General features: G+C 37.8%; 1 protein-coding gene across 1 annotated transcript; it reads right to left on the bottom strand.

Moving 5' to 3' along the window:
- On the bottom strand, positions 4,523-8,327 carry LOC109224611 (polyol transporter 5-like). The gene is made up of 3 exons (XM_019389156.1): positions 8,151-8,327; positions 6,515-6,877; positions 4,523-5,708 (listed from the first exon to the last, which is right to left on the bottom strand). Exons 1-3 carry the CDS (start codon positions 8,290-8,292, stop codon positions 4,633-4,635), a joined length of 1,581 nt encoding a protein of 526 aa, XP_019244701.1. The 5' UTR covers positions 8,293-8,327; the 3' UTR covers positions 4,523-4,632.

The following is a 16,876-nucleotide window of genomic DNA, read 5'->3' as shown; positions in this document are numbered from 1 at the left end:
ACAACTGGGTGCAAACGCCAGACTGGACTTGGTTCTCAAAACAATTGTTGTCTCTCCATCGAACCCTCCGTCCCTTAGTTCTCCCCAGGATCCTCCCCTAGTGTCTAACTATTTTTGTTCCAACCTTCTGTGGGTGCTGTATTACTGGTGTTTATTTGTTTTTTTTTTTTTGTTTTTGTTGTGATGGCATGTGGAAATTACCCATTACTGCTCCTGACTTGGTCAGTCCAATGTAAACATTAATGAAACAACTCCCCTTTGCTTACATGTACAACGATGTGTTCCTTTGGCTTCTCTTTTCTGTTATGTTGTGTGCACATATGTGGCATGAGCTAGCTTTGTTAGACTTCTTTATGCTTATTACCTGCTGGTGCTTCTCTTTTCTCTATCTTTTTAAAGATTCCAAAACGGGGAAGAACGCTTACATTAAGGGGTAACTTTGACCTTATACGTGGGAACTCATGTAAACTTTAGTGTGATGAAGTTGTGAGAATGATGGATATGTAAACTTCAGTGTGATGAAGTTGTGAGAATGATGGATATCTTAGATTAAGGGGGAACTTCACCACTACTGGGTTATTTTTGCTCTAAACAAATGTTGTCCATAACTAAGTTTGTCATCATCAAAAAGGGGGAAATTGATGGGTTTTACTTAACCTTATGCTTCTTGGGTTTTGATGATTTAACAAACTTGTTGTAAAGAACCAGATTGAGAACCTGCTCTGCTTCATACACATCCCATATGAACTGATCGAAGCTTGAACATCAGCAATTGGATGGGCGACCACATGGAGGAACACAATCGGGGCCCGATGACCTTGTCCATTAGGGTTCTCCGACAAAAGGACAAGTCAGTGATTGTACGCATTCAAGATAAAGAGAAACATAACAGGGATCTGCTCCCTTGGGGTTCTCTGACAAAAGGTACAACTCAAAGTGCACAGCTGGAATGTAGTAGAAGAAAGCATCAAGCAATTGTTACAGAAGAGGAACATAACTAGGACCTGGTTCGTTGGTATGTCCTGACAGAAGTATTAGACCTGGTTCATTGGTATGTCCCGACAGAAGCACAACGTCCAGCTGGAACGCACCTGTCCAGAAGTGGCTGTGCAGACAGTGCAGCAGTCACTTCCCACTGACAAGAAGTACACCAAGAGTTGACACCACTATCTATTGTGATATCCTTTGTGATAAAACAACCTGGTGCATGACACACCAACTTGTGCATTTCAGTGATACTCTCTCAAGAAGAAGAAACATCCATCCAGTATTGAAATCACCGGTGTGTCAAGAATAAGAAGACAACTCCACTAAGGATCAGTTTCTAAACGAAGTCTTATGTATATCCATAGTTGAGTTGTAATCTTGTTATTTGCTTTACATTGTAATTCCTACTTCGCTTTCTTAGAAGCACGGTTTTAGGAACAAACCAAATCCGTAAACTTTTGAGTTTGTGTTGTGACTAGGAGTGGTCATAAGTTGAATCTTCTGTAACTAGGAGAGTTAGAGAGTGGCTTGTGGTGGTGCATCACATGTTAGTTTGAAGTCTTTGCAAAAGGGAGTTTGCAAAGTGGCTTGTAATAGGTAGATTACAAGTTAGTTGAGTTTAAAGCCTACTGGTGTAGGTCGTGGTTTTTTTATCCCCGTGTATGGGATTTTTCCACGTAGAAAAACCTCTGGCCTCCTTTACATTCAGTCTTTACTGCTTTCACGTATCAATCTCATAGAGGACCAGATACTCTATTGTTTGGTGGACCCATATAAGCTAACAAGTAGAACCATCAAAATAAGGGCTTGGGGGAAGATAAGAATTATAAGCACAACCAAGAAAGTGACCATCTTGACCACCACACATATCACACATATTTCACACATAAGATTGAGTTGGTGCACATAACTCGCTCTTGGGAATATTTTGATAGTTTTTCCATGGGTGGTTTCCTCCACAATAAGCATTAGGAAGATCAATAGTAGAATTACCAACATCAAAACTCTCATAATTCCAAGATGCCATGTTTCTCAAATCAACAAATAAAACGAAAATTAAAAAAATCAAATAAATAAAAAAAATTTAAATAAAAGTTCAAACTTGCAACCTGGCAATATGTACACCTACAGCTATACCGTTAGTTCCCCGGCAACGGCGCCAAAATTTGATCACGTCCAACTATGCCTTATAAAAAGGATAAAGCGATAGCTGCAAATATATTCCGGTTAACAAGTCCGGAGTCAAATCCCAGAGAGAACTAAGGCTTAGCTACAACTGTTCAATATTGCTAAGAAGACAAGCTCGAACAATTCCTATGTAATAAATATTAAGATTCTTGTTTCTAATTAACTAACAAATTAAATTAGTAGATTAACAACTACAGATACTAAGGGTTAGAGACAAGATTAAGAAGGTCTAGAGTTATGATTTTCCCAATTGTCGGAATCCTTCCCGCTACGTTTTTTTTATAAATTTGCTAAGTCTTCTCTACCGATCATGAGCACTCTGACTGTCGTAACTCTCTCCCGAGTAATTACCACAATTTACTAGACATATTCTCCCGAATTACGCTAGCTGGCATTAAGTACGACTCACTCGGATCGCACCAAGGTTTCGTTATCCCTAATCCCACCTTTAAACCCTCCGTATTGATCCCTCATACACGTTAGGAGTGATGTTGTTCAACAACTACCTAAATATGCACTCTCTCCCGAATAATACACACTAAATAGGCACAGACGATTGAGAGCTCTTCAACCAACCACAATAATAACGTAGTTGAACAAATAGAGAAAATACTACAGCAAATCTATATTAACGTAACAGGAAAATCATCCTCCAAAAGGTTCCATCAAAACCCTACATAACATATTAGCTATTCATAATAGTATGCAAAACTATAATACTAGAATTCATAACCAATAATGGAAAATAGGAAGAAGGAAGTGAAAAACTCGTAGAAGAATTCTCCGCCTTGCTCCTAGTGTGTTCTTGCCTCCTTAGGTCGAATCTCCGGTCTCCATGACGGCTCTGTGCTCTTTCTAGGTCTAAAATTCGTCCAAAAACTCGATCTCCCTTTCAAAATTGGTGTTTATTGACTATTTATATGTGTAGAGAAAAAGCCTAGACGAAATAACCAAGTCCAAAATCAAATAGGAGACAAAATAAGCTTAAAACCCGAAACACGCGACAGACCGTGCGTTAGGCATGCGGCGCCTGCTCAAACGCGAGCAGACAATCTCGCGTCGCCTGCTTTGTTTCTGCTCCCATTGCTTGATTCACTTTTTGTTGCCTAACTTTTGCGTTCATTAATTTCTGTTCTTTTCCTTTCTTTTTTCCAATTTCCATTTGTCTTCCTTTTGCTTCTTTTAGTTTTTGATTGTTTTCTTTTGTCTTCAAATGCATGGACATAATCATTAGTCATTCTTGTAGTGCATATAATATACAAAAAATCTTTACTTTGCTCCTAGTTTCATCTTCAAGGTACCTACACATAAAATAAACTTAATTAAGCACGAATATAATATAGTTTAGCATTAAAGCTCCGAAATGTAAGGTAAATAATGTACTAAAATATGGAATTATAGCCGAACATCAACAAGTTTAAAATATTCCAAGAAAGTTGAAAATAAATTTTATCCCTAGTAAATAAATAAATACTTAGCATATTTTTTTTTATATAAATAAATATTCAGTTCAATAGACAAATCTAATAATTTTTTAAAATCATTTTCATATAAAAACATTCCTCAACATATGTTTCTTTCAAAAAGATAAAGTTGGACTGATTATTAGGATATTTTTGTAAACAAACAATTCTTTTAGAAATTGTGCAATATTATAATACATCAAACCAAATAATGGATAAGAAATATGTCAGCATAACTAATACCAGCATTACTAATACACTCTATTCAACATTATTCTTATGCATCCTACCAAACGTCCCCTTAAAGTAATTGGTTGAGTGGCCCAAGATACTATAAACCCCTTTGGAAATCCTTACATGAGAGATAAATTTACTCCCGTTGTTTCAAATTAGATGAGGTAGTTTGACTCGGCACAGAGTTTAAGAAAATAAATAAGACTTTTGAAACTTATGGTCTTAAAAGCTTAAGGGGTAAAAGCTTGTGGAGCTATGGTATTTGTGTGGTTATAAACCCTTCTCATTAAGGGTTAGTAAAATGAAGAATTTAAAGTTGCATCATTTCCAATTGTAGAAATGTATCATTCTTTTTGGAACGGATTAATAAGGAAAACGTGTCATCTAAATTGAAACATAGGGTGATTTTTTTTTTTCCTAACATGTTTTTTTCTTTACCCCTTCATCCGATCCATATTCCATACTTCCTAAATTCCATATTATTATTTTTTCACTTCCAGCCAAGCCGACATCTTGAGAGGTGAGGAGAGAAAGTTTAATTTCCATGAAAACAGTCAAACGGCTAAAAATGCTACAATTTAAAACGGCCATATTACGAGTTTAAATATCTCGTAATCCATCTATGTAAAAGCAAAAAGAACAACAATATTAAAACACCGAAACAAGGATGGTTTTCCAACTTGTAATAGTTTAAGTTGACAGAAAATCCCCTGTAGTAAAACCAATGTAAACGATATCCAAATATTTTCCATCGTCTTTTTTAACTACCAACAGCAGGCACAGTAGCCATCTGAATCTGGGCGTTGTTATTCTCCTCTTTTGCCTTGAGCTCTCGCAATGTTGACCTCCACTTGAAGAAAGTTCCAAACAATTCCTCAGTTTCCTCTAATGTTTTCGCCTGCGTTTCTGGCATTAACGTAAAGAAAAACACCCAAGCCAATCCTGCAAGTCCTGCATACAAAAAGAACGCCCCTCCGATCGTTATCGCCTTTTCCAACGACAAGAATGTCATTGATACCACCCCACTTGTAATCCTGTTCAGTGCCACCGCTAAACCGCACCCTGTTGCCCTGAGTCTTAATGGAAAAATCTCAGAACTATACACCCATGTGATTGGACCAGCCCCAATCGAGAAAAGTGCAACATAAACCAATACCATTGTGATACAAAGTGCTATGGCCCAAAACACCGTGCCATCTGAGTGGTCAATTACTGTAAGTCCAATAGAGAGGAATATTAATGACATGACCATTCCACCAACACTTGTTAGAAGCAACGGCCTACGTCCAACTCTGTCTAGTAAAAATGTGGCTACTAAAATAAATATTGTCTTTATAATTCCCACAGCTACTGTGGCAAGTAACCTATCCGTGTCTGATTTAATACCCGCCTTCTCAAAAATTGTTGGACTATACAAAACAACAGAGTCAATTCCACTTGCTTGTTGAAAAAAATGGATACCAAGGCCAGTAAGTAGTATGTGTTTAATAGCTGGTGTAGGAGAAACGAATAGTTCTCTCCATACACTGTCACCTTTGGAACGTTTTGGGACTTCCACAACGTCGTCGTTGCAGCATTCGGGTATGCCAGCGGCTTCTTTGATTTCAGAAAGTCTCAAATCTGCTTCTTCGGGTGATTCGGAGGTTTTCTTAAGAACAGTTCTTGCCTCCGAAAGTCGACCTTGCATGACGAGCCAACGTGGTGACTCGGGCATGGCTAGAACACTTACAGCCAAGAATACAGAAGGAACTGCTCCGATTCCTAACATGAATCGCCAGCTCAAGTGTGCTGGGAGCTTGGAGAAGGCGAAGTTGGACACATATCCCAGCAATATACCTGTTGTCAACAAAATTAAGCAACAAGAGTTAACCACTCGATCCGTGAATAATAGGATTAGTGATTATAGAAACGGAACGAGAAATGCAGAACAATAATGTTCACATATATGAATTCTATAAAAGCTCATCATCTTAGAGGATTATAAAAACATCAAATGCCAGAAAGGTTAAACGGTCGCTAATTAAGTTATTATTATTATTATTATTATTATTATTATTATAAGATCAACATTAAAATTATCCATCGACGGTACGAAGAATTTTATACAACTAGGAAAAGAGGGTAGATTACAATAATAATTTGTTTAACTTAAAAAGGAAGATATACAATTTGCAGTAACGGTCATACATAGGATAAAAAAACTTTACGGGAACGAATTAGGATTGGAGTCTCAAGTTGTAGAGTTACTTTTACTAAGTACTCCATTGAAGTAAGTTGGTTTATTTGATGACACACTCACTTTTAATTTAATCATTAGGCTAAATTGATTTAGAATAATAAGCAATATAACTTTTTAGGATAAGTCTAATAAAGTAACTTAAACAATAGAGAAGTTAAATTCAAGAAATATTTATTAGAAAAATATTACACTACTAATGATGATTCATGAATCATGTTAATGTGTTGTCAATATAACGCCTAAGTCAACGTAGAACTCAAAATCCAAATTAAAAGAGAGCGCCTTTGTTAGGCGCTTTACCCCAATGTGGAACTTACTAGCGCGAATTCGGATTAGTCGGGCCCCAATGTGGGTATCGGATACTGGGTGAGAAATCAAAAAAAACAAACTACCACACACGTACCTGCATTAATAAACACTTCAGGAAATGAAGTGAGGAAACCCCGAGAAGACGCCGGTGACACCTCAGCCGTGTAAACCGGAGCAATCATGAGCGCGTAACCGACACCGATGCCAGCGACGAATCGGCCAAACATGAGGAAGGCATAGTTAGTAGCGAAACCCATTAAGAGTGCTCCTACAAAGAAGATTACTGCCGCCACCACCATAGTGTTCCGGCGGCCTATCCAATCGGAAGTTCGGCCAGCGGCGGCGGATCCAATAAGGGAATAGAGATTGAGGATTCCTGCTAGAATCTCCACTTGTACATCGTTGATGTTGAGGTCTTTTCTGATGTAGATGATGGCTCCACTCATCACTCCTATATCTGCATGGTCGATCAAACCATATATCCGCAATTTAAATGGCCGTGAAATCACATTTTATGAAAGGAATTTCATTGTAAGCAACATGTTACAAGAGTAAAAACTAGGCTAATAATGTATATAATTTAATTCCTTTACGAAATTTGAAGAACAATATAAATTTTTTACCCTTATAATTGTGATATTACTTCACCTTGTCAAGTTATTTAAATTACTTCAATAGTGAACGTGAGTTGATAACATGAAAAATAGATAAATAATTATTACAATCAATTAAATATTATTAATAGAGTAAAAGAAATTTTTTTGTATGTCAGCCTATATACAGATTAATTTCTTCAAAGAGAGGACTCTGCATAGACATGATAAAGAAGAGATATGTCAATAGAGCAACGCCTAGGTACCTCCTCACTGTTTGGATTTGTTCTTAGTAAAGTGGTGTAAGAAACGTTTTCACGAAAAATCGTGCTTGAAAAAAAGTTTAAAAGGCTTTTTAAAACTCTAGATTAATGGACAAAGAAAAAGAACTACTCCCTTTGTTTTAATTCAAATGACACTTTCCTTATTAATCTGTTCAAAAAATAGAATGACACATTTTTATATTTGAAAACAGTTTAACTTTAAACTTTCTATTTTACCTACTTTACCCTTAATAAGAAGTTTTTATATATAGCAACATAAATGTCATGGCCCCAAAATCTTTTGCCACCTAAATTTTTAGGACCACATATTTCAAAAGTATTTTTTTGCTTAAACTTTATGACAAGTCAAATTATATCATCTAAATTGAAACGGAGAAAATAAATCTCTTAGTTTCTCAAATTCTAAAAGTCACCCCAAACTCCGACAAATCGATCAAGTTACACAAGGGGTACGTCAGTGAAAACCTTATAATGTATATATAATTCCTGAGATGGTGTAAAGAGAAACATGTTGAATGAATGTTATTCGAGAAAGCATTATTAAAGAGTGACCCTTTTTCCGCGCTTTTTTTAAAAAAAAAAAATTAAAAACACAGGCGGTTTTCTCTAGTGAAAAAATACTATGTTGCTCGTACTCTCCGAAAATATTGATGGGTGCGTATCAGATCCTCCAAAAATAGTGTATTTTTGGAAAATCCAATGGGTGCTGCAGCTGTTTTGGAGAGTCCGCGCAACATAAAAAAAAATTATACAGGCTACAAATGAACTACATAAAACAAGTTTACAGGAAGAATAATTGAAAACATCAGAAACTTTTAGAGAGATGAGAAGGCCAAGAGAAAAGAATTCTTACCATAACCAAGCAAGATGGATGCTAAGGAAGCTAGAAAAGAACAAGCAGTGGCATACTTGTTCCTTTTTGGTTTCTTGGGAGGATCAAAAGCTATCTGGAGTTGCCCACAAACAGCATTTCTCTCTTGTTTTTTGTCAGCCATGATCTGAATTATAAGAAGGGAGAGTGAGTTCTATGTTTTTTGTTGACTACTTTCATCCTAGAGTTAACTTTATATATTGAGAAAGATCCCCCTAATTTTGGCTAGGATAAATTATTTACTTAATCTGGGGTCTATCCATTTATCTTTATCTTTAAGGGTCTTTACTCTAGTCAATTTTATGAAGTGGAACCATTTTTCCACCTTTATACCTTGAACTAGATCAACTTTCTATAACTTGCCATAATTTGTTATCACTATCCCTTTTTCCGATGTCAACTAGTATTTTTTACTGATTTAAGTTTTGTACAGTAATATATTTTTTAAAATTAATTTTACAATATCTTGTTAAATAAAAATTAACTATGTACCCAATGATCATAAATTGATATTTGCAGGAGTTGTTAAAATTAACAGTGATGGTAGTGCTTTAGGAAACCCAGGGAAAATTGGTGCAGGGGTAATTATCAGGGATCACCATGGTATCTTTCTTCATGCAATTTCTTCCCCCCCTGGGAGAAGGCACCACCAACCAAGCTGAAACCCAAGCTGCTCTCATTGGTATCACTTGGTGCATGGACAATGGTTATACCAGGATTCACTTGGAAGCAGACTCCGACCTTCTGATTCAATGGATCACTAAAATCTCAACTCCACCATGGAACATCCGTATGCATATCCAGAAGCTTAGAGATCTGTGCAACATGTGTGATTCCATTTCCTACTCCCATGTTTATAGAGAAGCCAACTACCCTGCAGACTCTCTATCCAAACTGAGCCATTCCCTATCCTCCACAACTCACTACCATAACCTGCAGGACCTCCCACCCCAAATTAGAGGCCAAATCATACTTGACTTCAGTGGCACCCCTGCCTTCAGGCACAAGCAGACCAGTACTGTCCATCTCCCTCCTCTTATGTCCAATATGTACTCCAATGGTTATGGCTAAATTCAAAGGCATATTTTGGGACCAAATAATTCCCCTAATCCAAATGATCTCCAACCTCTTCCCTAGCCAGATTCACCCTCCCAATGGTCTACCTAATGCTATGTCTAAGTTCCAGTGTGTGGTATCAGCACTTTATGTGCTCTTTCTACTGGACTTTCCACAGAAAAATAGGGAAGGCCAAAGAGAGTTCATGCACCAAATAGCCTCCCCACACACTCCCCAGCAAAAAACAATTTTTCTAACCATGTTTGAATTCTTGCAGGTTCAGCATCTTCATAAGTTGCTCAGCCCCTTTGTTTGGTTTCAGGATGTGATGTCAGTCCTTGGGTTTCTACTCTTGAAAATTAAACAAGGAGCTGTGGTAGCCAATGGGGAGGAAGAAAACAGTCACAAAATATGGGCAGAAATGCCAACTTTTCAACTGACCCTGTGTTATTTTGCTGCAGGTACACCATCCTGTGATGGTTTTCTGATGCAATGCAGGGCCAAGGTCCTATGTACCTTTGTCCTAGCCCTCAAAACACCCCATCAACACAGAAACTCATCCCCCTGCATCTGCATCTTCCTCTGCCCACCATTTATACTCTCATTTACTTCCTGTTGCAGCAGAAAATGCAGAATCTGCAGAATGATTATGCAGAAACTGCAGAACAGTTCTTTCCAACCCACAAACATTCACCCAACTCCCAGACCCCTACAATGTACAATCTGCAGGTTTTCATACCTCTGCAGTGATGCTTTCTCACCCTTTGCAATCTTCACCTTCCACAGAAATATCAGACCAACTGAGTGCAGTCTCCACAAGAACATGCACTCAGTTTTTTCCTCACAAACAAGGGGTCATAATTCCCCCCTGTCCCCAGACTCAGGTCCAGCATCCACAAGAACCTGGATTGTGAGCTCCCCTTTGCTAACAGCTTTGCTAATTTTGCAGGTACTGGGAGCAGACTTGACCAACTGATGCATTCCCAGTCAGTGGTATTAGCATCCCAAATGCTCATTCTGCTGGGAATGTATCGGTTGAATCAAGTCTATCCAACCATCTCCACATATAATCTTTGGATAACCTATTCATGGACACAATCCAAAGCATCCACAATCTCCAGGAGGCATTCAAATTGCAATGCAACCTCTCTGAAGCTGCAATACATTCAGCAGCATCACACACAACAGCAGCAACAGTCGGACAATCATGCAGCATCTCCTCTTTCAACAGCCCAGCCTAGTCCTCTCACAGCAAACTTCAAGTCAAAATGGACAAAGGAAGCAGGAAGTGAACCACTCCATTGCTCACTCTCATCTGTCACATCCACCAAGTAGAAGCAGCCATGTGTATTCTCCTTTGTGCTTGTTATCTTCCTACTTGCTTTCTTTGTCTTCAATGCCAAAGCAATATGGAATATAACCATCACCTTGGGCCTTTTTTGTTCATCAGCCCTTCTAGGAATTTTCTACATACCTTACAGATGTAGAACTTGTTGTAGTATATGGAAGATCATCTTCCAACTCATTTACAAAGTAGTTTTAGGATCTTTTGTGCAGTATTGTATAGTTGACCTAGGCTTACTTTACTTGTATTTTGTACATCCAATTACCTATCACTTTTGGATAGATAATTGGTACATCATCATAGGTCTAACTCACCATAGTTTTCAGGTGATACTTGGTTACCACATGTGGTTTACCAAATGCATCTTCATCTTATATGTGGAGGTAAGGTTCAGGTCCCCCTCCACTATGTTGTACTTCCTTTCATATGTATGAAAATCAACCCTAGGCACAACGCCTAGTGGACTCAGTTAAAAAAAAAAAAGAATAAGAAACTCTTACTGCGGATTAAACTATACTAATCGTTCTCGATGATTACAAGTTTACAACTTTAAGTTATTTATTTTACGTGTGTTCAAAGTTCAAAAGATTATGTAATAAAAGTGCAGATACATACAATACACAATGTAATACCCTCAAATTAGCTAAGATATATATAATTTATCCTTTTGAAAACATATATGTAGATTGTAGATTAACTAATACACATATTCTATAAGCAATCCATATCTAAACTTTTATAATTTTATATTTAACAAGTTACTATATTAGTTTGTCTTCTCACAAATACGATTAAAAACTTTCCAGACAAGAAAAATTCCAATTAGTATAACTTATTTATTGGCTCACTACTTTTAGTCAAAGCTAAGCACCCAATAATCTTTTACCATATTGGCGGTCTTCAATCCCATCCTTATCCACTTGCTTAATTAGCGATAATGGCTATTTCCTCTGGCTACGCAAGCAGTTAGTCATAACTAGATCAGGACCTTAAAGTCTATACTAGTTCAGAATCATGCATGAACATTGTAGACGATTGAATTTTATTGAGTTTAAGTTCATTAAATTATTTGGACCTTATTTTAAATTTAAAGACGTGTTAGCCCAAATAAGGATTATGGGCTAGTATAATTGAATTTATTATTTAAACCTCATATACATATATCGATTTAATTAAGAGCCCAAGTTAATTAGGCTAGCCCATCTTGTCGGACTTCAAATGATAAGCCCAAGGTCCATGCCATGTGTCAAATGACATGGCACGCCAAGTCAAATCAAGGACCACTAAAATCATGCCACGCGCATAAGTGATGTAGCATGCCAAGTCAAATGTAAGGACCAATCAAATGTCGCCAAATATTCAAATGACATGGTTCAACCAATTATATGCAAGCTTATCACATAGCTTTAATGATAGGTTTGATGACTCAAGTTGGCTAATCAAATATATGTGTTTATCACAAGTTCTCTCCCCTACGACTATAAATAGGGGTCTCCGTAAGGACAAAAGAACAACAAGAAAAATACATAGAGAAGCTCTCATTTCCAGTTGTAATTCGCAAGTCTTCCACATAGCAAGAAGTCGTCGTCTCCAAGGGGTGAGCCGCAAGTTTTCATCCTCCACATTTGTGATCAAAGTCTAGCTCCGCATTCGTGGTCAAATCCCAACAACAAGTGGTCCATCAATTCAAGAACAAGCGAAGCTCTCAAATTGACGATCGTGAGGAGAAGAATCAGAGGATTACATCTTTTAACTTAAGATTGTTCAAAGATCGTAACTCGCGTAAATTATTAAAATACAAATACTTTTATTTGTTGCTATATTTCTTGTCTTGATTATTATCTTTAGGAACGAAATTTTAGTTGTTACGAATTTTGGCACGCCCAGTGGGACTATCTTTGCCTCTCATCTCTTCTCTCCAACAATCAAAATCCAAGAACACTAAGATGGCTCCTAAGAAGGTCAACTCAAAGTTCGCTTCCACAAAGGCTACCGAATCCAAATTTTCCGCTGCTGTGGAAAACGTCCTAGATGTCACTAAGGGAAGCGTGGGACCAATTACAAGGAACCAAGCCAAATTGTTGGGACAACAAATATCTCAAGTGCAGTCCGAATCTTCTGTTGTCTTCGTTTCGTCATATCCAAAAGGCATGAGATCCTCCGCAAGCACGACCGCAGAAGGATATAACATTGCCGAAAGGATCGAGAAGGTTCTTGCCCAACTTAGCTAGTTTAAATCCAAGAAATCCCCCGGCCGATTGATGTGATACCTTGAGTACTGGATCTACTCCGCGTAACATGTCCAAATATCATGTTCGTGAGAATCCATGTTATTCTCCATCGTCTACTATGGTGATTCATGCAATGATGACTAATGCTTCGTTCGTAGAGGACCAACTCGCAAACTTGACAAAAGCAATCGAAGGCTTAACCAAATGTATGAAGGGTCAAAAAGCTCGAGTTGACAAGTTGACAGATAATGTAGACGACCTAATGGAAAGAGATTCGAGTCATGCACCTGGAAAGCGTCAAGAAGCACAAGAGAGAATTGATTTTCCCGCACTACAAGTGGCGTCTCCTAAGGAAATCCTAGTCTCTTCCGAAGGGATGATCCCAATTGATCAACTGAAGGAGTTCATCATGGAGATTCTCAAGGATAAGTACGAGGTGGCTACCAAATCCTCTCTCACATATGCAAAACAATACTTGCGAGGATTGATAGCTTGAAGATGCCTGCTGGTTATCAACCCCGAAAATTTTAGCAGTTTGACGGAAAAGGAAATTCTAAGAAACATGTGGCTCACTTCGTCGAAACATGCAACAATGCTGGAACATATGGTGATTACCTCGTCAAATAGTTTTTTCGTACACTTACAAGGAATGCTTTTGACTGGTACACAGACCTTGAGTCTGGTTCCACTAAAGGCTGGGAGCAATTGGAGTAATAGTTTCTCAATCGCTTCTATATCACAAGACATACCATAAGTATGGTGGAACTTACAAACACATGCCAACAAAATGGAGAGCCAGCTATTGACTTCATTAATCGATGGAGGCATGCAAGTCTCAACTGTAAAGATAGGCTTAGTAAAGCCTTCAGAATTGATATGTGTATTCAAGGTATGTATTGGGGTCTTTGCTACATCTTGTAAGGCATAAAACCTAAGACTTTCAAAGAACTAGCCACTCACACTCATGATATGGAGTTAAGCATGGCTGCATTTCGGAATGAAGGGTCGCCTGTCCAGGAACCTCGCAAAGGCAGAGATAAGCAAGAAGTCAAGAAAGTGGGGAAACTTTTGCCCAAGGCTGAAAGCAAAGAATCCATGAATGTCAATGTTTCTCCTCTAAATTTCACTACTAAGGTAAGTAAGAAGCAGAGTGTGAAGACAACTTCTCTAGAGGATAAGGGAAACTGAAAACTAAAACCCTTAAGGAAATGCAAGAGAAAGAGTACTCATTCCTTGATTCTGATGTTCTCGCAATCTTTGTTGAACTCCTTGCGCTAAAACTTTTGGAGTTGCCAAAGATAAAAAGGCCAAATGAAGCAGGGAGAACCGATGAATAAAATTATTGCAAATACCATCGATTGGTCGGCCACCCTATTGAGAAGTGCTTTGTCTTCAAGGATAAAGTTATGGAGCTAGCCCGCGAAGAAAGATCACACTTGAAGATGAAAAAGCAAATACAAACCAAGTTTGCATCACTTTTGGCTCACTCAATCCATGCATTACCTACAATGTTGCTGAGGGACAAGAAGAGAAAGACATAGCAAATGTCTTTCTGCCAAGAAAGATCAAGTTTAGGGACTTTGAGCCTGTCGATGTAAGTGAATTACTATCTCATCCCATGCCAAGCGATTTGGTCCTAGTAGATGAAGGATCCACAAACGGAGATGAATACCAAGTAGATCAACTTGATGACGAGTGTTGGACTCTCGCGATTCGCCATAAACGCCGTAAAACAAGTTCACAAAAAGAGTCGTCCAAACGACAAACTAGGGAAAAAGTGGTGGGGAAATCCAAAATGAAGGATCCAATTAAGCTCTCAAAGAAGGAGAGAATGAATAGGCACCGCCACCAGAAGGCACGTCGACCTGTGACATTGGAAGAATTTTTACCAAGTTGGTTTTGCACCAAGTTGGTTCATAATAACGTCAAAGCTTTGTGTTGTAACATTGATGATAATGAAGAAAGAAATGCAACCTTATCATGTCTGCCACCTCCAGAAGACCTTCCAAAGTCCTCTCGTGAAGTCGTAGATGCTTGCATGGCTAAAATTACTTTTGCCGATGGCGATCTTCTACTTGGTGAAATGATGCACAATCGTCCTTTATTCATGGTAGGATATGTGCTTGAGTAGAGGATAAATAGAATCTTGATAGATTATGGATCTGGAGTCAATGTTCTTCCTATCCGCACAAAGAAGGAACTTGGAATTTCAACTGAAGAACTTTTCGAAAGTCGCTTGATAATTCAAGGATTTAATCAAGGGGGCAAAGGGCCATAGGTTCAACAAAATTAGAGGTCACCATCAGATATAAGCATTCAAGTTCAAGTTCATGTAATTGACTCAAAAACTTCATACAACTTGTTGTTTGGTAGGCCGTGGATACATGAGAACAAGGTTGTCCCATCTAATAAGTTGATATTTTACCAACTTATCTCTTCTTGACTTAGGATTTTATATGATTTTGTTGAGAAACGAAAGCATTTGTTGAAGTTTATTGGCATATTTCAGGTATCAAGTGATTTAGAGAAGATACGGAAGAAAACAAGTCAAAATGTGTTAAATTGGGAAAAATGGACTGCTGCCAATTAATCCTCTGTGCGATTGCGGAGGGTTATATGCGATCGCAGAAGTCCAGGATAAGGAAGCTATGCGAACGTGGTTGAATCTGTGCGAATGCGAAGAAGTAAAGTTGGTCAAAACTAGTCAGCTATGCTACGCGAACGCGTCTATTGCTAGGCGATCGCGTAGCTTGGCAGAAGTTGTTCACTGCGATCGCGGTTCTATATGTGCGATCGCATAGCTCATTTTCTGGGCAGATTCTAGGCAGAAATGGAATTTCACGTTTTGATTCCCAAGCCATTTAATAGATGACCTAGCTCATTTGTAAAGAGATCTTTGGCCAATCTTAGAATTATTTTGGAGTCTCTTGACTAGTGAAGACAAGTTTTGGAGCTAGGGTTCTTGCACACACACTTGGATCTTGAAGATTTGAAGCTTTTGGTTGAGAATTTCTTACCCATTTATGTTCATTTCTTTATTTTCTTGCTTTGTATTGCATGTCTAAGTGTGTAGTATTTTTTCCAACACACGAGTCTTGTTTATGAGAATATTCATATTTAAAGTGTGGATTAAATATCTTGTTGTGCTTATGTATTGAACGATTTTAGTTATATTGAAGTGAGGTTCTTTAATTATTCTTGTTCTTTAATATTTCCAAAGGGATTAGCTAACCCCAGGACTCGCCCATTCACTTCGAATTAATTTTGGGAAATATAATTTGGGGTTGGGAAAGATTAATTAACAAGAACTTGAGGCTTTAACCTTCATTTTATAGATTCTACCTAGGGATAGGATTGAACTACTTGTAGCCATAATTGGGTGTGCTTAATCTCTTAATTGTTTTAGGGATAATTCAATTAGGAAGTCTTGTTAGTCTTCGGAAGAAGCTAATATAGAATTATTACCCGAGGCTAATTAACATAAACTCGCTCATATTTGTAAAATCATGAAATATATTGGATCGTTACTTGAGTATAATTCCTCGTGTATCCATGTTTGTGGCCATTGATCATTTTACTTGTTTTCTAGGTTAGTTTACATTTTCGCATTTAGACATAAATATTTTTTCAAAACCTTTCTAAGTGTTTGGCATTGTATAATAAGTGGTAATTCTTTTACACGCCTAATCGCCTACATATTATTCTCTGTGGGATTCGATCCCGACTCATAGTTGGGTAAATTATATTGCATGCGACCGTGTCCATTTATTTTTTAGTAGTGGATTTGGACATCATCAAAATTGGCGCCATTGACGGGGAACAATTTGGCATATTTAGGTTGTTTGAGAAATAAGCGTACGTGCTTTGATCCAAACTTGTGAATATTTGTGTAATTATTTTCTTATCTTTGTTTATTTTTCTTGTTTATTTTCTTATTTTTGGGAAAAAGGCATCATGTAATGAAAATTGGTCGGATGGTAGTTGTTCATACTTTGATGACCCTTGTCCTTATTGTGGAGGACCACACTCGTGGCAAAATTATTTAAATTCTCCTGGGGAAGATTGTGCGCACAATC

The sequence above is a fragment of the Nicotiana attenuata genome, chromosome 3 (assembly GCF_001879085.1).
Source record: "Nicotiana attenuata strain UT chromosome 3, NIATTr2, whole genome shotgun sequence".
Lineage (NCBI taxonomy): Eukaryota > Viridiplantae > Streptophyta > Magnoliopsida > Solanales > Solanaceae > Nicotiana > Nicotiana attenuata.
This window is presented reverse-complemented; position numbering and strand designations above follow the sequence as displayed.